We start from the raw sequence: 26,937 nt of genomic DNA on the forward strand, positions 1-26,937 counted from the left end.
AGAAGCTTTCGACATCAAAAACTAGTGCAAGACGTTTGACATTCCCACTAAAATAGGCGTAAGCTATAGGGAAAGAGGGGTAATAAACAGTGTGTGTAGAAGAACCAAGAGGGAACAATAGAATTTGAAGACCAAGACAGAAATGCTCAGATCTGAGGGCGCACGGCAAGGATGCGGTATTTGTCCCCAACTATTAATCTTGTACGTCGAAGGAATAATGACGGACATAAAACTTCTCGAAGCGTATAAAAATTCTGTCTATAAATGATATTACATTAGTCGATGGTCTTTATCGCCTCTCTGTATTAGATTCGCCATGAGCGCTATCAAAGGTTTCAGTCACAGCCACCAACACAGTCTGTCGGATAACAAACAGAATAATTTTTGTAATACCTGTAGAGATAGTACTTCTCATTGCTCTATTTGCTGTCTGACAGTTTCTGATAAAAGCATTCAAGTACAAAAATTTTAATAAATAAAAATAGCGACAGGTTATTGTAATTCATGGTGAAGCGATACGAATGTTACGATTTGCTGACAACGTTGCTATCCTCAGTGAAAACAAGGAAGAATTACGGAACCTGTTGAAGTGATCGAACAGTACTGACCACAGAATATGGACTGAGAGTAAACTGAAGAAAGTCGAAAGCAATAAACCGCAGCACAAATGGGATTAGCGGTATACTTAACGTCAAATTTGGGGACCACGAAGAAGACGTAGTAAAAGAATTCTGCTACCTTGAAAGCCAAAGCACACATGGCGAAGTAAGAAGGATATAAGAAGCAGAGTAGCTCAGGAAAAGGGGGCTAACTTTTGGCCAAATATCAAACAAAGCTTAATTTGATGAAGAAATTTCTGGAAATGTACTTCTGGAACACAATATTCTATGGAAGAAAACGTGAAAAGACGAAAATCGGAGTGTCTGAGTTTTGGAGTTATAGAAGTATGTTGAAAATCAAATACACTGATAGGTAAGAAATGAGAAGTTTCTCCGCAGTATCAGTAGGAAAAGAACTTAGTGCAAACACTGAAGAAGGGCAATGATGAGAGTGTGTGTGTTCATGAGGGAATGACATCTACAGTATTAGAGGGGGCCGAAGGAGTAAGTAGTCTAGGTGAAAACAACGACTGGAATATACCCAACAAATTAAACGACTGGAGTATATCCAACAAATTATCGACGACGCTAAATCAAGGACTACTCTGAGATGAAGAAGTTGGCCCAAGAGAAGCAATCGTGTCGGGCAACAGCCAACTAGCCAGAAGACTAATGACACGAGGAAACAAAAATCCAGAAAAATAGAGTTTGTATTGCCAACATTCCACCTGACCGTTGGAACTGCAGTATTGATACCTGTTTCAATTGGTTACAGTGTTACGTTCCAGCCTCTTGAGTTGGATGCTGACAACACGGCTGACGTGTTGCAAGGCGGAGACGAAGTCCAGCCCGCGGGCACAGAATGCCGGCTCCTAGGGCACACCTCACCTCACAGAGACGAGTAGCTCTGCGTTTGCTCAGCTAATGAGTCTTCTCGGGCGCTCCCTTCTTGACTCACAAAGCGCTTAACATTTACGGTACTCCCACACGCCAGACGTCGCGTTTGTCGATTCCCAGTTCTCCGGTAATTGCTTTCTGCATTAGTGTCCCTGTTCACCACATTAACTTATTTAGAATTGGGAGTATAAGAGCTGGCTCAGTACAAAAAGTGACTTCCGTTTCCTCTCGTCGTATTAACGATGGGACACACACAGCTCGATCACTCAAATAGTACAAGACTCCCGCAGCGAATACGAGCAGCGAATATAGCCATTGTTGTTTAGCATCGAACTGCGACTAGTAACTTTCCTGCGACTAGTAACTTTCCAGCTACTGAACTGTGGCGTTCTCCCGCAGTGAATATCACAATGTTCCGTTGACTGTTCGCGATAATTAGATTTTGTAACAGATTAAAACTGTCTGCTGCCACTTCAATTGCTCAGTTATTTGTTGAATATATTCCAGTCTCTGTCTTCCCCTACCTCCACCTACAGTTCTTACCTTTTTCAGCTCACTGTAGTACCGCGGAAGTTTTTTTCCTGGTGTCTTAACGCATTTGCTGCCCTACTGTCTCTTCCTCCTGTCTGTGTTATCCATATATCTACATCTACATGATCACTCAGCTATTCACAATAAAGTGCTTGGCAGAGGGTTCAACGAACCATATTCAAGCTGTCTCTCTATCATTCCACTCTTGAACGGCGCGCGGGAAAAACTAGCACTTAAATTTTTCTGTGCGAGCCCTGACTTCTGTTATCTGATCGTGATGATCATTTCTTCCCATGTAGGTGGGTGGCAATAGAATGTTTTCGCAGTCGGAGGTGAAAACAGGTGATTGAAATTTCGTGAGAAGATCCCGTCGCAACGAAAAACGCCTTTGTTTTAATGATTACCGCTCCAATTGACGTATCATGTCTGTGACACTATCTCCCACATTTCGCGATAATGCAAAACGAGCCGCCCTTCTTTGAACATTTTCGATGTCATCCGTCAGTCCCACCTAATGCGGATCCCATACCGCGCAGCAATACTACAGAATAGGGCGGACAAGCGATGTGGAAGCAGTCTCTTTAGTTGTTGCACCTTCTAAAGTGTTCTGCCAATGAATCGCCGTCTTTGGTTTGCTGTACCCACAACTTTATCCATGTGATCATTCCAATTCAAGTTAATTGTAATTCTAATCCCTAAGCATTTAGTTGAATTTACAGCCTTCAGATTTATGTCACTTATCGCGTAATCGAAATTTAGCTTATTTCTTTTAGTACTCGAGTGAATAACTTCACACTTTTTTTTATTCAGGGTCAACTGCCACTTTTCGAACCATACAGATATCTTTTCTAAATCACTTTGCAATTCGTTTTGGTCATTTGATGATTTTACAAGATGATAAATGACAGCATCACCTGCATACAATCTAAGAGGGCAACTCAGATTGTCTCCTATATCGTTAATATAAATCAGGAACAACTGAAGGCCTGTAACATTTCCTCGGGGATCTCCGGAGATTACTTCCAGCCGGCCGCTGTGACCGAGCGGTTCTAGAAACTTCAGTCCTGAACCCCGCTGCCGCTACGGTCGCAGGTTCGAATCCTGCCTCGGGAATGGGTGTGTGTGATGTCCTTAGGTTAGTTAGGTTTAAGTAGTTCTAAGTTCTAGCGGACTGATGACCTCAGAAGTTAAGTCCCACAGTGCTCAGAGCCACTTGAACCATGATAAAACTAAGACGTCCTGCGGGTATCTTTTAACTGACATATTGATTTCCCGTAGCCTCGGACGGAGCGGACCACTCACAATGTTTGTCAACAAGGCAACTACTGTGACGCCACAACTTAACTGCGGGGACCCGTATTTCTCGTTAGCGAGTACCTTACCTAAAGCCAAACTGGTCGTTATCTAACAGATCCTCAATCTGATTTAGATACAGAAAAAGAGAGTCTTGGTTGCACATGGTAGGTTTATTTAATCTTCACATGTGACGCGTTTCGCCTTTTCCAGGCATCATCAATGATGCCCAGAACAGGCGAAACGCGCCACACGTGGATATTAAATATGCTTACCATGTGCAGCCAAGGCTGTTTATTCTGCATCTAAAGACGTATTACGGTTGCTGTGCCAGGGCCACCGCTATTACAGGGTGGGGTGATTTTAATCAGTACATTATTACAAAGTTTCTTGGCAGATTACAACTGTTGCTGGACGGAGACTCGAGCTCTGTTATTGTCAGCAGCTGGGTTGCGTGAGTTGATGAGCTGATTGCACGAAGCAGCAGGTTGCGAGCGCGCGGCTTACCTGCACGCATTTGTTCTGGCCGCCCCTCACCCGTCAAGGAATCAGGGATGATAAAGGGAAATCTTTTGTGTGAATTTTTATTTATCTTTATTTACTGTTTTTAATATTATTCTTAATTTGGCTTTACTTTATACCACAACAAAAATAACTGTACCTAGTGTAAGTAAGCTGTTTAGGTTTTTTTATTGGTAACGCCGTCGCCACGTAGCGCTCTGTATAAAAATCACTGGCTGTGCCGTGCGCAGTCTGTGTTTAGTTTGCATTGTTGTCTGCCATTGTAGTGTTGGGCAGCGGCAGCTGGATGCTAACAGCGCGTAGCGTTGCGCAGTTGGAGGTGAGCCGCCAGCAGTGGTGGATGTGGGGAGAGAGATGGCGGAGTTTTGAAATTTGTAAGAATTGGTGTCATGAACTATCGTATATATTTTGACTATTAAGGTAAATACACTGTTTGTTCTCTATTAAAATCTTTCATCTAACTATACCTATCAGTAGTTAGTGCCTTCCGTCGTTAGAATCTTTTATTTAGCTGGCAGTAGTGGTGCTCGCTGTATTGCAGTAGTTCGAGTAACGAAGATTTTTTGTGATTTAAGTGATTTGTGAAAGGTATAGGTTAATGTTAGTCAGGGCCATTCTTTTGTAGGGATTATTGAAAGTCAGATTGCGTTGCGCTAAAAATATTGTGTGTCAGTTTAAGCACAGTCTTGTATAAATTGTTCTAAGCGGAAGTTTCACTAGCACCGCATCGTGCTCTGAGTAAAGAAAACAATATCTCGGCACCTTCCTACACCGAGGTAATGTATATGGGGAAAACGAAAAAAAAAAGTGCTGCGTAAATGTTGCAGAAGAGTGTGTCGCTACTCTTCTTACGCTTCATCATCCAGGTACGTCTTCACGTATGTCGTATGTATTACACCGAGAATCGAACTTAGTCTTGTTAGCTCACTCAATGGGTGTCTTCTCCTACCTGCTGATGATCCAGCTGCGTGGAGGGTCGCGTAGGGCACTCCCTAGGTAATTAGAGAAATACTGTCTGTATTTTGGGTTCCTTACGATCTTGCAAAAAATGGTTCAAATGGCTCTGAGCACTAAGGGACTTAACTGCTGTGGTCATCAGTCCCCTAGAACTTAGAACTACTTAAATATAACTAACCTAAGGACATCACACACATCCATGCCCGAGGGAGGATTCGAACCTGCGACCGTGGCAGTCCCGCGGTTCCAGACTGCGCGCCTAGAACTACTAGATCACCGCGGCCGGGCGTACGATCTTGCAATGACGTTCTTGTAGGTATTTCCAAAAGTCGAATACATCTTTAGGTCCATCGTGAAATAAGTAGTGTACCGCATACGCACGGATCCACGTGACAGCGTTGGTCTTGGTGCACGGGAAATATTGTTGATCCGGAAATAGTAGGAACCGAAGTGTAATGTGTTCCGGAGTCACTCGTGGAAAATACGACAAAATTTGCCGCACCAAGGGCCGTACGTCTTCTGCCGCGCCACATGTGAGACGGTGTTCGTCCGTGTCTGGCATCATAGAGGCGATTCCGCCATGTTTATGTTGTGGAGGCGTGATCGGCTGATATGTTTACGACTGTGATGTACCATGTGGTTCGGACGTCTGTGGCCAGTGTAACCGCGTGAATCGTCTTCCACACTATCTTCTAATGAACCTGAGGGCTTTTGCTCTCCACGATGTTTGGGAGGCGCCTCTGCTGTAGGACATGATATAGATCCCGCGCCGATTCGTCGGTGGTACTGCGATACGGACATAGCTGTGTTCAATGTAAAAGTTCCCAAAGTAGTAGAAGGGTGGGGGTGTGCCTTGCGTCGTCAGTGGGGGCATAAAGGAGGGCGGAGCTAGGGACTCCAACAGCAAACCTGTCAAACTTTCGGCGTGGTGGCGCCGCAGCTTGATGTGTGAGCTGACATACAGGGCCACAGCTCTGTCGTGGACATGGGCTACACCAAGACCTCCCCTTTCTGGGGAAAGGGTCAGCGACTCATAACTGACTCTGAAGAGCATGCCTGTGCTGACGAAAACTCGGTTATTGTCAGCAGCTCGATTATGTGAGTTGATGAGCTGAGTGCGCGAAGCAGCAGGCTGTGAGCGCTTCGCTTACCTGCACGGCGCTGTTGAGGAAGCAGTTGTTCTGGCCGGGCCCGTTGAGCAGCCCCTTGTTGCTGGGCGTCTCGGCGTCGCGCGAAGGCGACGGCGCCGGCGCCACCGGCGACTCCAGCGTCATCGCGGGCCGCGCATCCCCCCTGCAACAACAGACGGCGCCCAGGGCCCGCTGTAAACACCTGCTGCTGCTGCACTCTACAATAGGAAATGAGTCCATCGCGACTCTTGTCGCCTCGTCCGGCGGCGGAAATTCGCCCATCAGCCCATCGCCGGCGATTAGCGAGCGTCCGCCTACCTGTGCGAGGCTGCGGGCGTCTTCGTGCGGCGCGCACAGTGCAGAAGGAACCGCCCACGGACTGGGCGGGGAAATAGCAGGCGCAGCGGCAGAAGATTAGGAACACTCGGCTGGCTGCCTCAGCTGCTGCGTGCGCCTCGCGACTGGCTGTCTGGCGGCACCTGCGGAGTGCGGGGGCGGCGGAAGTGAGTCGTCCGGCAGTGAATCACAAGGCCGTCTCGGCAACGGCGGGCCGATATTTGGCTCTAACGAGGCCGCCGTGGCGTGCGTTGCTTCCTACAGTCAGTCTGTAAACTCGAGAGCCAGCAGCGCTTTTGGTGGGGGAAGTGGCCTCTCCCGGAAGAACGCTGCCACCAGCCTACAGGGGCACCCAAAATCTGTTGGTTGATTGTTTGGGGAAGGAGACCAGACAGCGTGGTCATCGGTCTCATCGGTGTACGGAAGGATGGGGAAGGAAGTCGGCCGTGCCCTTTCAGAGGAACCGTCCCGGCATTTGCCTGCAGTGATTTAGGGAAATCACGGAAAACCTAAATGAGGATGGCCGGACGCGGGATTGAACCGTCGTCCTCCCGAATGCGAGTCCAGTGTCTTACTACTGTGCCACCTCGCTCGGTCCAAAATCTGTTGACCGTTATCTGTCTAGCAGTGTAGATCGACGTGCAGTGATATACGTCGTTTCTGTTCGTGGGATTTTAGTTGCCTCTGTCAATGAGTTAACTTTGTATACTTAGTCATGTACTTCGGTATCCGGGAGTGATGGATAATCGTCTAGCATTGCAAGAAAATGTGCGGAATAGGAAGAAGAGAAGGCATTTGGGGAGTAACGAGCGTTCGATCGTTTGCAACGTTATTACAGCGTGTATTAAAGAGGCGACCCAAAAAGAACTGTTGGCTAATATTACCAGTCCCAATCGAAGAGCTGCAATTTATGCAAACGTCAGCGTCAGCTAATATGATACATAAGCAAGGAATGGCAAAATACGCTGCATGGTTTACTAGAAGCGCCAAGAAGGAAAACTAATAATTTTGGGAGGAAACCCATCGTTACAGATAGTTTCAAAATCACGTAAACGCCGGTCGGAGTGGCCGTGCGGTTCCAGGCGCTACAGTCTGGAACCGCGTGACCGCTACGGTCGCAGGTTCGAATCCTGCTTCTAGAATGGATGTGTATGATCTCCTTAGGTTGGTTAGGTTTAAGTAGTTTTAAGTCCTAGGGGACTGATGACCACAGCAGTTAAGTCCCATAGTGCTCAGAGCCATCTGAGCCAATCACGTAAAACCATTGATGCTTATGGAACACTAAATCTCTATGTCGGCCACTGTTCACCTGATTCTAAGACATATTGCTTAAAAAATGTGCGCAATAGCTATTCTAAACACTGCTGAAATTTCTTTCGAAACATGTACACCGATTCTGGACTTCTAAGGAAAAAGCTTGACACACGAGGTGCGTTCACATATTAATTTTTATTTTTTGGTAAGAACTTTATTTGTTAATCTACAGCAATGTTATCCTCTTCAAAATATTCGAAATTACATACTATATACTTATGCCAGTGCTTTTTCCAATTCCCGAATCGCTTTAGGAACTGTTTCTTCGGTATAGTTTATAGGTCTCTTAACTGTGCATTATTAATCTCATCCATGCTTGTAAAACTGCTGTCCTTTAAGGCCTGCTCTGAAATGTTTATACCACTTGTCTGCCCTTAGTTTACTCATAATGGGCTCGCCAAAAGCAATATTTACCATTTCTAAAAATTTCATACACTTTATTCCATTCTTACAGTAAAATTTAATACAGATAATCCAATTTATTTTCATACAAAACAAATAGTCGTTGACGCTACCAAAACACGTGTAACCTTTCTGACAGCTGACAACAGAGTAAGTACCCAATATGCATAACATTGAACACATACTTTTGAGGCATGTTCGTAGACAGTGACAATAAAGGAGTGCAAATCGGACTAATACAACACACAAAATTATAAATTTCTGCTTACTTTTTAAACACTTTGTGTTGCAAGAATTGTTAAGTTTCAATGCACTCCTTCAAAGAAAACTTTTGCCTTTTAGTAGAAACACAAAAAAAACAAGCCTTAAATTCTAAAGACTAATTGCATTTTATGGGGTTTGTTTTACGAATAGCAATAGAGGAACATAGACATTAACTTGAACAGGTATTTGGTTCTATGTTTATTGTAGAATCCTGGTCTTAAAGCATTTGTCTAAAAATAAACGCAGCCGAGGAGTATCTGTACACGGCTTCGCCACAGATTCGAAGCGCGCGCCGCGGCTGGGACGGTACTATGTTGTGAAACAGCCTGTAGAAGCGCCTCGTGACGTAGCTGGGTTGGCAGAGTGGGGACTCGCTCGCTCCCTTTCAGTTTACCGACAAACTATACTTACCCACACCCGCAATGCAGAAAAGAAATGGAAGTATGAACTGAACATTACCTTCAGTCACTAATGTTCGTGTTTTACGAGGGTCACTCCAAAACAAATGCACACTATTATCTTTTTTAAATCCATCTTCTATTCTACATGTTTGAATGTTTTGCAGTGTGTAAACACATCCTTTAGCAACAATATTTTCATTTCTCCACATAATTTGCATCCCTCTCAACTGCCTAACGTAATCTTGGAACCAGCGCCTGTATACCCGTACGGTAAAATTCTGGACCAACCTGTTGGAGCCACTGTTTGGAAGCGTCCACAAGGGAGTCATCATCTCCAAACCTTGTTCCACGAAGAGAGTCTTTCAGTTTTCCAATGAGATGATAGTCACATGGAGCCAGGTCAGGACTGCAATGCGGGTATTGCAGTGTTGTCTGTCCGAGTGATCGCTTCCATGGTTTTTTGACTGAAATGTGGCTGTACATTGTCGTGCAACAGAAAAACATTCTGCTTTTGCCGATGTGGTCGAACACAACTCAGTCGAGCTTGAAGTTTCTTCAGTGTCGTCACATATGCATCAGAATTTGTGGTGGTTCCACAAGCAAGAGTCCTTCGGAAACGAGAAACACCGTAATCATAACTTTTCCAGCAGAAGGTGTGGTTTTGATTTTTTTTCTTGGAGGAATTTGCTTGATGCCACTCCATTGATTGCCTCTTCGACTCTGGTGAAAAATGATGGCCATGTTTCATCATCTGTCACAATTCTTCCAAGAAATTCATTTCCACTATTCTCGTACCGTTCCAAAAGTTCGCTGCATACCGATATTCTTGTTCCTTTGTGAGCCACTGTCACCATCCTGGGAACCCACCTGGCACAAACCTTTTTTAACGCCAACACTTTCAATATTCTGCAAACACTTCCTACCCCTATCGCAACGTGGCGTGACAATTCGTTCACTGTGATACGTCTGTCAGCAGTCACCAGCTCGTTAACTCTCTGCACATTGTCTGGAGTGGGTGCAGTACGACGCCTGCCGCTGTGAGGACAATCCTCAATATTGCCATGCCCGCTTTCACCACGTAACCTGCTTGCCCACCGACTAACTGTACTGCGATCGACAGCAGCATATCCATACACCTTTTTCAACCTCTTGTGGATGTTTCCCACTGTCTCGTTTTCACAGCACAGGAATTCTATGACAGCACGTTGCTTCTGACGAACGTCAAGTGTAGTAGCCATCTTGAATATCATCATGATATTTCTCTTACTCACATCGTGTATAAAGCGCTGGAAATACTAGTATGAAAACCTTTTAACTCTCAATGCAAAAGTAGAAGACAAGAAAAGTAGAAATTATCGCCGAAAGCATTAAATCAACCTAAATACGCCTGGTAGAAGCAAATTTAATATACTAAATGTAAAAATGTCATATCGCAATTCAGGTTGAACACCGTAGTACTTTGGTAGACTTTACTACTGTTACTGTTATTATCCATGCCTTCTTCCTTCGACCTCCGCACTAAAGTATAGAACTAGTTATAGGCGGATCTTCATTTAACATGAACTGAACACTTTTAACAAATCATTATCAGGTAAGTGCCGGCCGGTGTGGCCGAGCGGTTCTAGGCGCTTCAGTCTGGAACCGCGCAACCGCTACGGTCGCATGTTCGAGTCCTGTCTCGGTCATGGATGTGTGTGATGTCCTTAGGTTAGTTAGGTTTAAGTAGCTCTAAGTTCTAGGGAACTAATGAGCTCAGTGCTCAGAACCATTTGAACCAACCAGATAAGTGACAGGAAAAAAATCCGGGAACCGATTACTGGTTGAAGATCATCACTAAAAGCCAGGCTGCCAGGTCGCAATTACGTCGACGTAACATCGAACATTTTCCAAGAATTGTGACGTCTCGCTGACTCTCCATTCCGATGATGGCTTGCACGAAAGCTGCCATTTAAATTGCCCACAGTGAAGTTGTCCTTGACGGTGCCTGAAGCCGCCTGTAGAGCATTACAAACAAAGTTGATCTTTGTGGTGTGATGCTGAGCAATGGATAGAACGACCGAAGAGCGTCAGCTCTGCGGATCATTAGGGCGTAACAGCGAGTTGGTCACACAGAGGTTTAGTGGAGGAACACGTGCGCAGCACTTTTAAATGGAAAGGGCAGCAGACGAGTATAGTATCGGACGTCACAGTGGCAAGTGGAAAAAACGTAGCGGGGTGCAGCGTTATGCGGCAGCAGGAACAGGAACCAAAGAGAAGGGGAGAAGGGGAGCACACCCCCGCCACACCACCTGCCTGCCAGCCACCTGCCCGCAGGGGTGCACAAGGAGCGCTGCAAACACAGCCGGCCCTGCAGGGGTGCCCAAGTGGTGCAACACTTACGCGAAGTCGCCAGTTCCCAACCAGCTGAACAACGTCGACGAAGAGTCGAATGCTCCGTTACTCCTACACACAGTCTACAAATCATCTCTGCAAGTCATTGTGCTCAACCCAAAGCTTGCTTTCAGGACAATGCTTTACTAGGCACGTTACTATTTGAGGAGGTATGGCTTTGCCATCCTCGGACCTTTGAACGTACTTACCCAGACGGCTGTGAATGGAACTAGAGTTTCACGCGAAACCTTAACAATCACGCAGCTTGCAATTTGTCACACATATGAATCTTTGTCAGGTGGCCGGCCGCGGTGGCAGAGCGGTTCTAAGCGCTTCAGTCCGGGATCGCACTGCTGCTACGGTCGCAGATTCGAATCCTGCCTCGGGCATGGATGTGTGTGATGTCCTTAGGTTAGTTAGATTTAAGTAGTTCTGAGTCTAGGGGATGACCTCAGATGTAAAGTCCCACAGTGCTTAGGGCCATTTTTGTCAGGTGTGAAAGAAGCTGTAAGAAACAGACAGAAATCGAGGCACCGACGGAGAATTGAACCCCGAACCTTCATAACCGTAGTGTGAAAACCACTTAGCAACAAATTTCTAACAGTATCATTTGATGGCCATTTCTATTTCCAGTCATTACTGTCACGCGGGAAAAACTACTGCTGTCATAACACGGTGCTCGTGATCTTGGTTGATTTACTCATTCTTCAATTTCGTGACCTAAATTCTTCATTCAGTTCGTATGTAGACTAGATGCACTCCATCCACAGCTATCTTCGGATCTTCTTTAACTAAAGTTAAAAGGTAGGCCGGTAATTTCCTTCGCTCGATCCAACCATCTGCATACTGCTCTTTCTAATTGTCTTCTGTCATCGATTTTCCCTTTCAAGATAGTATTTTCTAAATTACACCCCTCTCTTCTCAAAATGTACCCAAGGAAATGGAATCATCTTTGACTGACGCGGGAAGACAAACTCCCTGTGATGCTAAGTTCTTCTATAACGAAAGCGTTGGTTCATCTTTCTGTCCACGCAACGTGTAACATCTTCCGCCAATTCGGTTTGCTGTCACTAGCTTTCACGGTCGAGATCTTGCAGCTCTACAAGAACACAGGTAACACCAAGGGCATCTTTGATGTATTGAAAACGGCCCTGTTCTGCCAGACTTTTAGTCACTTAACTGTTGCAGCTCGGCCAGGGTCGAAAAGTCGTTTTATTTCTTTACCACACTTTCCTGTGTCATTGATCAAAGATTCTAAATGTCCACTATGATGCACTGCCTCCTGATTAAGTAACCTTTAAGTTGAATTTGATCTAAACTTTGGCTTTTGATAACCTTTACTTTTTTCTGTTTTACGTGTTTACCTCTATACCCAAAATTAAGCTAATAGTCTTCATTCTGGAGAACAAATCATACATTTCTTTCTCACTTCCAGCAATGTGGGATTCAGAAAGCAAAGTAGTTTCGTGTTATGTAGGATTATTGGTACGAAATTTCGCCATTTCTCATAGCTTCTTACTAGCGGAGGAATTCGGTTTGTGCTTTTCCTATGAGGACCTTGTGTTGTCCCTCAGAATTTGTCACTACCTCTATGGAATTACCGTCAGAAGTCGATTAACGATTAGTGTTGCAATCCGTGCCGATATATCGTCACCGTTATGGACATCCTTGTCCCGACATCCCGACAAGACCCAATTTTTTGTCAATGCCAATGAAATTCTCCAAATGCCGTGTAACTTAGAATGTTTTGTTTTATTTTGAAGGCTACCTGTTTCAGCATTTCACTATGCGATCATGAGGCCCCACATGCAGCTCTCCAAACAACCGAAAATGTCACGTAGTACCCCTGGACGTCGTGAATTCAATCGTTTCACTTGTGCTTCATTCTAAGACTTGATAGCCACTCAAAGCTAAGATCAATTCTTCGAATTAAGCACTAGCGAAACGATTGAATTCATGACATCAAGGTATTTATGGCATTATACGATATTTTCGGTTATTTGGAGAGATGCATATGGGGCCTGAACATGGCATAGTGAAATACTGAAACTGGTAGCCTTCAAAACAAAATAAAATAACATCTTAAGTTACACAGGTGTTGGAGATTTTAATTGGCATTGACGGTTACTTAACCAGCCGAGGTCCCATGTCCATTATGGATAAACAGTGTGACACCCAATTTTGTCTCGATTTTGCGAAATACTGTTACAAACGTGGCCCAAGTACTGAAGTGACGCCATCTGTTAGCTCAGCATTTAAATACAGCCTCAGTTTGATTTATGTCAAGAAGTTAATGTCGACAAGATGTCTCACAGATGGCGTTGCATGCTGCGTAATTTGTATTGACAAGACAAGCACCTTCTAGAGCTAGTGCATAAGTAATAGTTTTTAAGTAATAGAACCCAATATGTTGTATTCGATGGTGAGTGTTCATCGGAGGTGAGCGTTTCATCTGGAGTGCCCCAGGGAAGTGTGGTAGGTCCGCTATTGTTTTTTATGTACATAAATGATCTTTTGGACAGGGTGGATAGCAATGTGCGGCTGTTTGCTGATGATGCTGTGGTGTACGGGAAGGTGTTGTCGTTGGGTGACTGTAGGAGGATACAAGATGACTTGGATAGGATTTGTGACTGGTGTAAAGAATGGCAGCTAACTCTAAATATAGATAAATGTAAATTAAAGCAGATGTATAGGAAAAAGAATCCCGTAATGTTTGAATACTCTATTACTAGTGTAGCGCTTGACACAGTCCGGCCAATTAAATATTTGGGCATAACATTGCACTTGACACAGTCACGTAACATTGACGTAACATTGCAGAGTGATATGAAGTGGGACAAGCATGTAATGGCAGTTGTGGGGAAGGCGGATAGTCGTCTTCGATTCATTGGTAGAATTTTGGGAAGATGGGGTTTATCGGTAAAGGCGACCACTTATAAAACACTAATACGACCTATTCTTGAGTACTGCTCGAGCGTTTGGGATCCCTATAAGGTCGGATTGAGGGAGGACATAGAAGCAATCCAGAGGCGGGCTACTAGATTTGTTACTGGTAGGTTTGATCATCACGCGAGTGTTACGGAAACGCTTCAGGAACTCGGGTAGGAGACTCTAGAGGAAAGGAGGCGTTCTTTTCATGAATCGCTACTGAGGAAATTTAGAGAACCAGCATTTGAGGCTGACTGCAGTACAATTTTACTGCCGCCAACTTATATTTCGCGGAAAGACCGCAAAGATAAGATAAGAGAGATTAGGGCTCGTACAGAGGCATATAGGCAATCATTTTTCTCTCGTTCTGTTTGGGAGTGGAACAGGGAGAGCAGATGCTAGTTGTGGTACGAGATACCCTCCGCCACGCACCGTATGGTGGATTGCGGAGTATGTATGTAGATGTAGATGTAGACTCGAGAAAACACCAGACTTAAAATATGTTGTACTAACTACTTCTGCATCAACAGTTCCATGTACATGTGTTCTAAATAAAAAAGTAATTATATTAAATAATTCTACACCCCATCTCAGTGTCCCGACGAGGACCCAGCTAGATACGGCAACTCTATTAACGACTCATGGGGAATGTATCTGACAGTACGTCAGCAGAGGTGCCGCCGGCTTTAGGCCTACTGTTTAGCAGCGAGACGCTAACACGGCGCACGTGCGAGGTGACCGAAGGGCAGAAGGCGGCGGCTCGCATCTTGCCAGCCACAGACACAGCCTCTGCGCCCCGCCTGTTGTCCAGGCAGACCCGGTCCTGCACGCACGCACGTGTGTGTGTGTGTGTGTGTGTGTGCGTGTGGAGTTTTTTTGTGGCCAGCTCTGGCAGGGACCGGTTCCGGGCGTCGGGACGGCGGGCCAGGCGCCGGCTGGGCTTTAATCTCGGAGCTCGGGCTCAGCAATTAATGGGACAGCCCGGTTTTTTCCTCTCCCCTGCCCAATGCGTCGGACCGGTGGCTCTGCGTCTCGCCGACTCCACACCCCAGCGTGGCGGCTGCTACCTCAGCAGCAGCCGCACGAAACGCCGGATCGGCTCCAAACGACCGCGATCTGCACCACATGGGGCCCCGTAATCTTACGGTGCTACGAAATCACAAACAGACCTTATAATTTTCTTTAGAATTTTTTTGTGTCCTTCCCGAACAAGTATATCCTCCGGTTTCAATTATACGGCAAAGGTACATTGTACTTCCGATTTAAAAATGTCCTGAAAATCGTCGTCTGAAAGGGAGCCAGGTATACGTCTTCCAAATGACGCCACATGGGCGATTTGCCCAACCAGTTCGCTTTTTTTTTTGCCCCCTCATCAATGCGACTGATTTGATTCTGCTCGCGACTACATCTACTCTTGAGCGACCTCTGTTGTGTTGGCAGAAGAGCCAACACCGTGTTACTAATGGAGGCCGAAATGCACGCGTTTTAGCTCACGAAGGCTGGCGTGAGGAGGGAAGAAATATACTGATTGTTTCAAATGGCGCTGAGCACTATGGGACTTAACATCTATGGCCATCAGTCCCCTAGAACTACTTAAACCTAACTAACCTAAGGACATAACACAACACCCAGCCATCACGAGGCAGAGAAAATCCCTGACCCCGCCGGGAATCGAACCCGGGCGCGGGAAGCAGCTATACTGACGTGAGGTCTGGAACATGACAAGGAATTGGAATTCAGATGGTGGACCAAATTAGTTTGATATTTAACTTTAATCCTTTAATGATGAACGTCGCTCTTTACAGTACATGATTCACAATACTGTCTGTTCAGAATTCATTCTAATTACTGAATATGGCGCCTTGCTAGGTCGTAGCAAATGACGTAGCTGAAGGCTATGCTAAACTATCGTCTCTGCAAACGAGAGCGTATGTACACAGTCCACCATCGATAGCAAAGTCGGCTGTCCAACTGGGGCGAGTGCTAGGGAGTCTCTCTACACTAGACCTGCCGCGTGGCGGCGCTCGGTCTGCAATCACTGATAGTGGCGACACGCGGGTCCGGCGTATACCAACGGACCGCGGCCGATTTAAAGGCTACCACCTAGCAAGTGTGGTGTCTGGCGGTGACATCACGACCTCTTCACCTCAGAATAGCACAGCACCCAAAGTCGTCAGATATTTGTTCGATGTCCTCAAATCTGTGTCGTCCTGTTCAGTTTTTACCCTCTGCAGCTCCCTTTAGTCACACATATCTGTCGCCACCGGCGCTTACCTTCCTTAGCTTCTTCATCTACATCTACCTAGATACTGCGCAAGCTACCACAGGGCGCGTGGCGGAGCATAGCCTATACCACTACTAGTCCTTTCCTTTCCTGTTCCACTCGCAAATAGAGGGAGGAGGAAACGACTGTTTATACGCCTCCGTATAAACCCTAATGTCTCGTATCTTATCTTCGTGGTCCTTATGCGCGATGTATGTTGCCGGCAGTAGAATCGTTCGGCACTCAGCTTCAAATGTCGATTCTCTAAATTTTCTCAATAGTGTTTCTCGAAAAAAACGCCACCTTCCCTCTAGGGATTCCCATTTGAGTTCCCGAAGCAGCTTCGTAACACTTACGTGTTGTTTGAACGTACCCGTACCAAATCTAGCAGCCCAGCATCCTGTATGCGGTCTCCTTTAAAGCTGAACCACTCTTTCTTAAAATTCTTCCAATAAACCGACCATTTGCCTTCCCTACAACAGTTTTCACATGCTCGTCTTCTTGTACTTCTCTTTTTCTCGCGGCCTCGTTTACCTTATCTAAACAGGTAACTTTCAGTCTTTTTGTTCTTCCGTGTGCAAGGAACATCACGATCTTCTTTGGCCAACTGTCGCCTGTCATTTGCATTGTACGTCCATACCACGCGAGCTGTCGTACACTCTTATATCTGTGATGTTTTCTTAAATGTGAGTATTTTCCCTAATCGCCGCCCGGCGTGGCCGAGCGGTTCTTGGCGCTACAGTCTGCAACCGCGCGACCGCTACGGTCGCAGGCTCGAATCCTGCCTTGGGCATGGATATGTGTGATGTCCTTAGGTTAGTTAGGTTTAATTAGTTCTAAGTTCTAGCGGACTGATGACCTCAGATATTAAGTCCCATAGTGCTCAGAGCCATTTCTTGTGCGAGCGCAGTCACTGTGAAGCCTCTCCCCATGTCTGTGGCGAAACAAAATGTGTCCATCATTTTCAAACAAACAGAATCTGGATTCGTCCGAAAGCACTTATCTGATGCCATTCCAATTCCCAGTGACCTCATTATATACATCATGCACAGTGCACAGTGGTCCAAGGTAGGCGGAGAAGTGGACGACGCACACGTAAACCCATGACGTAATAAATGGCGACGGACTGTCACCTCTCATGGTGTACGATGTGTTACACTGTTCGACTGTTGTGCCAGAGCCGAGGAGGACGCAGATCTATCCTGCAGTGCTATTCGGATGAGACGTCGAAATGATCGGTGGTGATGCGATCAGACCCATCTCGTGGTGTTCTACGACCTTCCGTGAGTCATTCTCCCTATCGTACATCTGTTGTACTGCCAAAACACTTCGTACCACAAGAGCAACAATTTCTCGGGTGGATGCATCACATTCTCTCGTGTTAATAATGCGCCGTTACCTTCAGTTTATAGCGACAACAAGAGCCGCAGGAAGATTTTACGGCCGGCCGGTGTGGCCGAGCGGTTGAAGGTGCTTCAGTCTGGAACCGCGTGACCGCTAAGGCCGCAGGTTCGAATCCTGCCTCGGACATGGAGGTTTGTGATGTCCGTAGGTTAGTTAGGTTTAAGTAGATCTATGTTCTCGGGTACTGATGACCTCACATGTTAAGTCGCATAGTGCTCAGAGCTATTTGAACCATTTGGAACATTTTACCGGTGGTTGATGATGCGCCTCGGAATCCATGTTGACCTTGAACCCGCTGGCCGAGATGGTTCAAATGCTAATTATTTCTGCAGAATATACTGATGTACATGCCCTGTGAATATAAACGTCCTATTTCTATTCGATCAAGGTCTTCCGTTTCTCTGAACATGAGTGTAGATGTAGTTACTTCGGACTAGTTGAAAAGAAAAATGAGTTTTAGCTTTTACGTGTGCCGTATAACTAAACGTGCACATATTGAACGTTTGTAAGAAAAACCAGGCTAGTTTACTTTTAATTTGATGTATGATTTGTTGTAAATAATCTAAATTACACTGCTACAATATTGGATGGGTGACCAATCCGGGTCGCCATGCGCTGTTGCCATTTTTCGGGGTGCACTCAGCCTCGTGATGCCAATTGAGGAGCTACTCGACCGAATAGTAGCGGCTCCGGTCGAAGAAAACCATCATAACGACCGGGAGAGCGGTGTGCTGACCACACGCCCCTCCTATCCGCATCCTCCACTGAGGATGACACGGCGGTCGGATGGTCCCGCTAGACCACTCGTGGGTGCTTATTTACAATATACCATTGAAACTGACACGCCCTTTATGAACGGTCGGTATATTAAGCAACGTAAGTGTACTCTAGTCAATAAGGCGACAGGCACGCGACAGTGCGGTAGTAATTTTCTAAATCTAACAGATGTTCTTTTTCCCTTTCTCTCTGGCATCGATATACATTTTATCCTTTCAGAAACGATGTCTACAATGAGACACGTGGATTGCGGTTAAGCGATTGTGCCCTCAAACAAATACGGCCTGCACAATGGGCGCGTATAAAAGCTGACACGTGTTGCCGCCTCGTAAAGGCCGCATCCAGGCCGCCGAGAAACACATGGCGATAATAGAAGCGTTCGGAACACTTTTTTTCCCCTCCTACTCTCTCGGCCACAAAAGCCTTGATTAGTCACCTCACGATCTGCGGCTCCAATTTGGCGCGAATGGCGAAGCGGCACAAAGCGCTTCCGGAAACAAAAGGAGCCGATGTTGCGGCGGAGGAGTGCTGGCGCGTGCTGCAGCGCGGTACCGCAGGGCCGACTCCCCTCTGACGGCGGTGCAAGAGTGGAAGATGACGACGCAGGCGGCGAACGCACGTCGAGAACTATCCGGTTACAGGATCGGGCGCGCGTCAGCTCCCAGCGATAAGCTCTCGGCTGCAGCAAGGGGTCCCGACCACGGCTACAAAAGCTCTGTGGGCTGCGTGGCCTTGTCTCAGTAGAAGTCAAGGTTACGCACGTCTCACACACATACACAGAAGAGCCAAAGAAACTGGTATAGACAGGCGTATTCAAATACAGAGATGTGTAAACAGGCACAATACGGCGCTGCGCTCAGCAACGCCTATACAGGGTGCTAAAAAAAAAAAAGATACGGCCAAACTTTCAGGAAACATTCCTCACACACAAAGAAAGGAAAGATGTTATGTGGAAATGTGTCCGGAAACGCTTAATTTCCATGTTAGAGCTCATTTTAGTTTCGTCAGTATGTACTGTACTTCCTCGATTCACCGCCAGTTGGCCCACTTGAAGGAAGGCAATGTTGACTTCGGTGCTTGTGTTGACATGCGACTCTTCGCTCTACAGTACTAGCATCAAGCACATCAGTACGTATAGCATCAACAGGTTAGTGTTCATCACGAACGTGGTTTTGCAGCTAGTGCAATGTTTACAAATGCGGAGTTGGCAGATGCCCATTTGATGTATGGATTATCACGGGGCAATAGCCGTGGCTGCGGTACCTTTGTATCGAGACAGATTCCCAGAACGAAGGTGTCCCGACAGGAAGACGTTCGAAGCAATTGATCGGCGTCTTAGGGAGCACGGAACATTCCAGCCTATGACTCGCGACTGGAGAAGACCTAGAACGACGGGGACACCTGCTATGGACGAGGCAATTCTTCGTGCAGTTGACAATAAACCTAATGTCAGCGTCAGAGAAGTTACTGCTGCACAAGGTAACGTTGACCACGTCTCTGTATCGAGAGTGCCACGGGAGAACTAGTTGTTTCCGTACCATGTACAGCGTGTGCAGGCACTATCAGCAGCTGATTGGCCTCCACGGGTATACTACTGCGAATGGTTCATCCAACAATGTGACAATAATCATTTCAGTGCAAATGTTCTCTTTACGGATGAGGCTTCATTCCAACGTGATCAAATTGTAAATTTTCACAGTCAACATGTGTGGGCTGACTAGAATCCGCACGCAATTGTGCAGTCACGTCATCAACACAGATGTTCTGTGAACGTTTGGGCAGGCATTGTTGGTGATGTCTTGATTGGGCCCCATGTCCATCCACCTGCGCTCAATGGAGCACGTTATCATGATTTCATACGGGATACTCTACCTGTGCTGGTAGAACACGTGCCTTTACAAGTACGACACAACATGTGGTTCATGCACGATGGAGCTCCTGCACATTTCAGTCGAAGTGTTCGTACGCTTCTCAACAACAGATTCGATGACCGATGGATTGATAGAGGCGGACCAATTCCACGGCCTCCACGCTCTCCTGACCTCAACCCTCTTGACTTTCATTTATGGGGCATTTGAAAGCTCTTGTCTACGCAACCCCGGTACCAAATGTAGAGACGCGTCGTGCTCGTATTGTGGACGGCTGTGATACAATACGCCATTCTCCAGGGCTGCATCAGCGCATCAGGGATTCCATGCGACGGAGGGTGGATGCATGTATCCTCGCTAACGGAGGACATTTTGAACATTTCCTGTAACAAAGTGTTTGAAGTCACGCTGGTACGTTCTGTTGCTGTGTGTTTCCATTCCATGATTAATGTGATTTGAAGAGAAGTAATAAAATGAGCTCTAACATGGAGAGTAAGCGCTTCCGGACACAAGTCCACATAACATATTTTCTTTCTTTGTGTGTGAGGAATGTTTCCTGAAAGTTTGGCCGTACCTTTTTGTAACACCCTGTATAAGACAAGTGTCTGGCGCAGTTAGTAAATATTCCAGAATTCGAATCGAGAACAGCTGCCAACACGAGTAACGTAGAAGTAAATATCCTCGTAGTGAAGCAACTCAAATCACTTAATAAAAGCAAGTCTTCTGGTCCAGATCGTATACCAATTAGGATCCTTTCGGAGTATGCTGATGCATTAGCTCCATACTTAACAATCATATACAACCGTTCAAATGGCTCTGAGCACTTAACTGGTGAGGTCATCAGTCCTCTAGCACTTAGAACTACTTAAACCTAACTAACCTAAGGACATGACACACATCCATGCCCAAGGCACGATTCGAACCTGCAACCATAGCGGTCACGCTGTTCCAGACTGTAGCGCCTAGAACCACACGGCCACTTCAGCCGGCTACAACCGTTCACTCGACGAAAGATCCGCACCCAAAGACTGGAAAGTTGTACACGTCACACCAATATTCAAGAAGGGTAGTAGTTCACTAAATTTCAGGCCCATATCGTTAACGTCAATATACAGCCGGATTTTAGAACATATATTTGTTCGAACATTATGAATTACCTCGAAGGAAACGGTCTGTTGACACACAGTCAACGTGGGTTTAGAAAACATAGTACCTGTGAAACACAACTAGCTCTTTATTCACATGAAGCGCTGAGTGCTGTTGACGAGGGATTTCAGATCGATTCCGTATTCCTGGATTTCCGGGAGGCTTATAACACTGTACCACAAAAGCGGCTCGTAGTAAAATTGCGTTGCTTATGGAATATCGGCTCAGTCATGTGAATGGATTTGCGATTTCCTGTCAGAGAGGTCACAGTTCGTAGTAACTGACGGAAAGGCATCGACTAAAACAGAAGTGATTTCAGGCTTTCCCCAAGGTAGTGTTATAGGCCCTTTACTGTTCCTTATCTACATAAACGATTCTGGAGACAATTTGAGCAGCTGTCTTCGGTTGTTTGCAGATGACGCTTTCGTTTATCGACTAATAAAGTCATCAGAAGATCAAAACAAACTTGAAAAACGATTTAGAAAAAATATCGGAATGGCGCGAAAAGTGTCAGTTGACCCTAAATAACGAAAAGTGTGAGGTCATCTACATGAGTGCTAAAAGGAATGAGTTAAACTTCTGTTACACGATAAATCAGTCTAATCTAAAAGATGTAACTTCAACTAAATACCTAGTTATTACAATTACGAACAATTTAAATTGGAAGGAACACACAGAAAATGTTGTGGGGAAGGCTAACCAATGACTGCGTTTTATTGGCAGGGCACTTAGAAAATGTAACAGACGTACTAAGGAGACTGCCTGCACTACGCTTGTCCGTCCTCTTAGAATACTGCTCCGCTGTGGGTGATCCTTACCAGATAGGAGTGACTGAGTACATCGAAAAAGTTTTTTTTAAAAAAAAGGCAGCACGTTTTGTATTATCGTGAAATATGGGAGAGTATGCCACAGAAATGATACAGGATTTGGGATGGACATAATTAAAAGAAAGGCGTATTTCGTTGCGACGGAAGCTTCTCACGAAATTCCAATCACCAACTTTCTCCTCCGAATGCGAAAATATTTTGTTGACACCGACTTACGTAGGGAGGAACGATCACCAAGATAAAATAAGGAAAATCAGAGCTCGTACGGAAAGAAAAAGGTGTTCATTCTTCCCACGCGCTGTACGAGATTGGAATAACAGAGAATTGTAAGGCTTGTTCGATGAACCCTCTGCCAGGCACTTAAATGCGATTTGCAGAGTATTCATGTAGATGTAGAAGTTTAGAGGAAGGGAATTAGTCAGTTGTGTTTAGTCATTTAATATTAAAGCAGGGCTTCCAACAGATTATGTTTTTGGCCTTTGTTTACAAAGTGGAGGACGTGCGACTGCAGGTGGTAGCAGTGGCTTGCCATCACGTGGTGGTGAGATTGAGGGTAACGCCTTGGCGTGTAATAGTGTGGCGAGGTCAGTGTCCACTCCGCCTCGCGACGAGTGCGCCCCCCCCCCCCCCCCCCCCCCGATTTCTTTGTGCCCGCAGAAGCGGCTGCCGACCCCGCGGGGGGGACACGCCTACGTCGTGATCGCCCCGCCACCGACGACTGCCAGAATGCGTGCCAACGCGGCTTCGGCGATGCGTGTGGGAACGCAGTGGCACCTGCTGTCGCGACGCTCAATTGTCCGCCAGCAGCCACTGCCGCGAGCGGGCGGTCGAACCGCTAAAATATAGCCCTGTCGTCTACTGCAAAAAATAGTCGCAAAGTAGTGATCCTAGCGTTACACTTCTTAGACATCCAAAATACATTAAGCAAAAGTTTTCCGTCATGCTATAGAGTTCTTTAACTTTCAAGCATGAAATTTCGTTTCCAGTTTCTACGGTTTGGTCTGACAGTGGCAGAAAGCCTGCGCAAACAGTACTCATATTCGCAAGAGCTAAAGGTTTCCCGATATGCCGCAGAGCTCAATACGGTATTTAGTGCTGCTCGAACGATTAAGAGACAATTTTTTGATTGAAAGGTCCACCAGTTATGCAAAACACCGTCTTTCTCAGTACTCAAACATGTTTCGGCACCATTGTGCCATTATCAGTGGGTTTTTGTTTTTATTTATTCTGAAATGTGAACATTTTCTTAAATGATTATAAAATTATGTGCATTTTTAGTTCAAACCTCCAGATCGTTTTTTGTTGTAAATACCTTTACATTTAGTGTGCATGAATTTTCTGGGTCACTTTTGTGTTAGTTACTACTGCAACCAAACGATGTTGATGATAAAGTTTTTTGCTGGGAGTTAACGTATCTTCTAGAATGTAATATAGTTTTTCGCGATGTTTTCGCGCCTATTTTAGTATTTACTTACGTTTTCGTGTGGCAAGCACTTCCATTCTCCGCATCATGCTGAGATGTTGTGATGCACACGTTCCTATAACAAGTATTTTCCACAAATAACGTAGTAAAACACTTTTCACTACACCAGAACACAGTGGAGGACCTCATGCCTAAAAAAATTTTAACTGCAAACACGGCCAATACAAGGAGCTGCAAATCTAAAAGATGGTGATTACGAAACATTTTTGACTTGACGCGGCGCGAGAGCAAATGATCGTGAGAAGCTAGAACATTACCACAAGAACAAGCAATAGCTGTGCTTGAAATTTAACGGTTTCGTGACACACAGGTGCAAATGCTAATACACTGAAGAGCCGAAGAAACTGGGACACCTGCCTAATATCGTGTAGGGCCCCCGAGGGGCCTAAGGAAATGCAATCCGACAACAAAGGAAGTAGGTTACAGTACGCTTGTTCGCCCAATGCTTGAATACTGCTCAGCAGTGTGGGATCCGCACCAGGTAGGGTTGATAAAAGAGATAGAGAAGATCCAATGGAGAGCAGCGCGCTTCGTTACAGGATCATTTAGTAATTGCGAAAGCGTTACGGAGATGATAGATAAACTCCAGTGGAAGACTCTGCAGGAGAGACGCTCAGTAGCTCGGTACGGGCTTTTGCTAAAGTTTCGAGAACGTACCTTCACCGAAGAGTCAAGCAGTATATTGCTCCCTCCTACGTATATCTCGCGAAGAGACCATGAGGATAAAATCAGAGAGATTAGAGCCCACACAGAAGCATACCGACAATCCTTCTTTCCACGTACAATACGAGACTGGAATAGAAGGGAGAACCGATGGAGGTACTCAGGGTACCCTCCGCCACACACCGTCAGGTGGCTTGCGGAGTATGGATGTAGATGTAGATGTAGAGGGCACGCAGAAGTGCCGCAACACCACGTGGCATGGACTCGACTAACGTCTGAAGTAGTGCTGGAGGGAAATGGCACCATGCATCCTCCAGGGACGTCCAAAAGTCCGTAAGAGTACAAGGCGGTGGAGATCTCTTCTGAACAGCACGCTGCAAGGCATCCCAGATATGCTCAATAATGATCATGTCTCGGAGATGCTGTGTCCCATCGCTCGTGCGCCGACTATAACACCACGTTCAAAGTCACTTACATGTTGATAACCTGCCATTGTAGTAGCATCTACATCTACATGGGTACTCTGTTAATCACATTTAAGTGCCTGGCAGAGGGTTCATCGAACCACCTTCACAGTTCTCTATTATTCCAATCTCGTATAGCGCGCGGAAAGAATGAACACATATATCTTTCCGTACGAGCTCTGATTTCCCTTATTTTATCGTGGTGATCGTTCCGCCCTATGTAGGTCAGTGTCAACAAAATATTTTCGCATTCGGAGGAGAAAGTTGGTGATTCGAATTTCGTGAGAAGCTTCCGTCGCAACGATAAACGCCTTTCTTTTAATGATTTCCAGCACAAATCCTGTATCATTTCTGTGACACACTCTCCTTTAGTTTTTTCATGATTTGGTCACAACTAGCTGTCTGTCCCGGCTTCGCACAGGGAACACAGCGCAAGTTCAGCGTTTTCGATTACGTTACCACTGCGATGTCAAACATGCAGTTTACTCTGTGTTTGTAGACCCCGCCTCCTCTCGAAGTTTAACATTTTTCTCATTGTTGCTCAAATAATGATGACGCTGTGAACCGAAAACCGGTTAACGATATAAATTAATAATGTAAAACATACACGATATTGTGTTTTTTCGTTTATAATCATGAAGCTGTTTTGTCAAAAGGCGAGGGGAAGATCAGTTAATATGAGTGGTATCCACAGAGAGAAAGGCCATCAATAACTCAAGCTCAGTACTGAAGAAAATATGATTTTTGTTATATAAAATAAAGGCTATTCTCATAGTATTTTGTCTCAACTAAGTTGTGATTATCATTTTTTGATTTGCTATCGATTTCGAAGCTCTAGGCCTTCATCTTCAGACAGCTTAGCTATGTGAACGATACAATACACGATTACAAATGTATTTGGCCTGGGTATTCGAGAAGTTAATCAAGGAGAAGCAAGAACCTAAAATTAATTTTTGATACAAATTAAATGATCAGTTTGGATTCATGTCAAGCTACAAGAAAAACCTACTACAACCCAGAGAACTGACGAGTATCCGGTCAGTATATGAATAAAAACTCTATACCAGATTCCAGGAGAAGGGTAAATGTCCTCTCTTGCGCAGGGTTGTGATATCTGGTTACTGCAGGTTCATTCAGCATTCTCTTGTGTGACTGACGTACATAGCAAATAAAGAAATCAATAAGCACATCTGAATAGAGACGAAACAGAAAGAGTATACTCTTCATTAATATCACTATAACACAATATTTAACAACTAACATTCCCAATTTCTAGGGCTAGAACATTGTGTCTGTGATGCATGTTCATTATGCTACTCATGTATGACTCACTGCACGTCTGCTTATCCGCATCACCAGGTTTCACCGTGGTATAAACATACTAACTGGCCATCCTCAGAAGAGACAGCGTGGGTGTCAGAAAGAAGCCCAGCATGCTACCAATGACACGGAATACTTTTGCTGATGACATCAGATTTTTTATACCGCTTACTCCCTATCAGTTTTACTCGAACTAAATGTAGATTTCACTCTACAAATATGAGACTGGTACTACGTCATAAATATACAGAGTCACACTTCTCTGGAAAACGCACAAAATAATATCTATGGTCATGATAACTTAACAAAAGTGGAGCTAACTTTGTGATATTTATGAATCTAAAGCCTTTTTCATTCACTGAAACACCCAATCGTTTAACTGTCCCCATATCATGCAACAAATTACATTATTGAACTGTATACGATTTCTTATCGACTGTATGCTCGGTTATCCTCATACTTCATTGTCGTTTTGTATTCGCAGTAAACGAAATCTTATTCCGTTAGCTGAAGGCCCAGACGCAGCTTCCAACAACAGAGTTAAAAATTAATCGCCTAAAACAAGTTTCGCGAGAAGGCCAACCGGCCTACCAGCCGATTACGGACAAACCACGGCGCGGAAAGGTCTCTCTCACACAAATCAAGTACTCGTCTTAAAGGAACGATGGGCTTTCAGCTATAATTCTTAGCTGTTTTATTTTCCTTCTCACCTGCGTGTTACACTTAATACTATATAATTTCAACATGCTATGCAGCCTAGAAAAAGGCAATCGCGGCC

At 45.4% G+C, this 26,937-nt stretch overlaps 1 protein-coding gene across 2 annotated transcripts in view; it reads right to left on the reverse strand.

Annotated features, from left to right (window-relative positions):
* Positions 1–26,937, reverse strand: part of LOC126283469 (uncharacterized) — a 379,338-nt gene that overhangs the window by 167,400 nt on the left and 185,001 nt on the right. For both annotated transcript variants that reach the window (XM_049982274.1, XM_049982273.1), the window contains one exon: positions 5,951–6,092. In XM_049982274.1, coding sequence (XP_049838231.1) covers positions 5,951–6,073 — 123 coding nt within the window. In that variant the 5' untranslated portion in view covers positions 6,074–6,092. The remainder of the gene's footprint in view (positions 1–5,950; positions 6,093–26,937) is intronic.

The sequence above is a fragment of the Schistocerca gregaria genome, chromosome 1, assembly GCF_023897955.1.
Source record: "Schistocerca gregaria isolate iqSchGreg1 chromosome 1, iqSchGreg1.2, whole genome shotgun sequence".
Taxonomy (NCBI): Eukaryota; Metazoa; Arthropoda; class Insecta; order Orthoptera; family Acrididae; genus Schistocerca; species Schistocerca gregaria.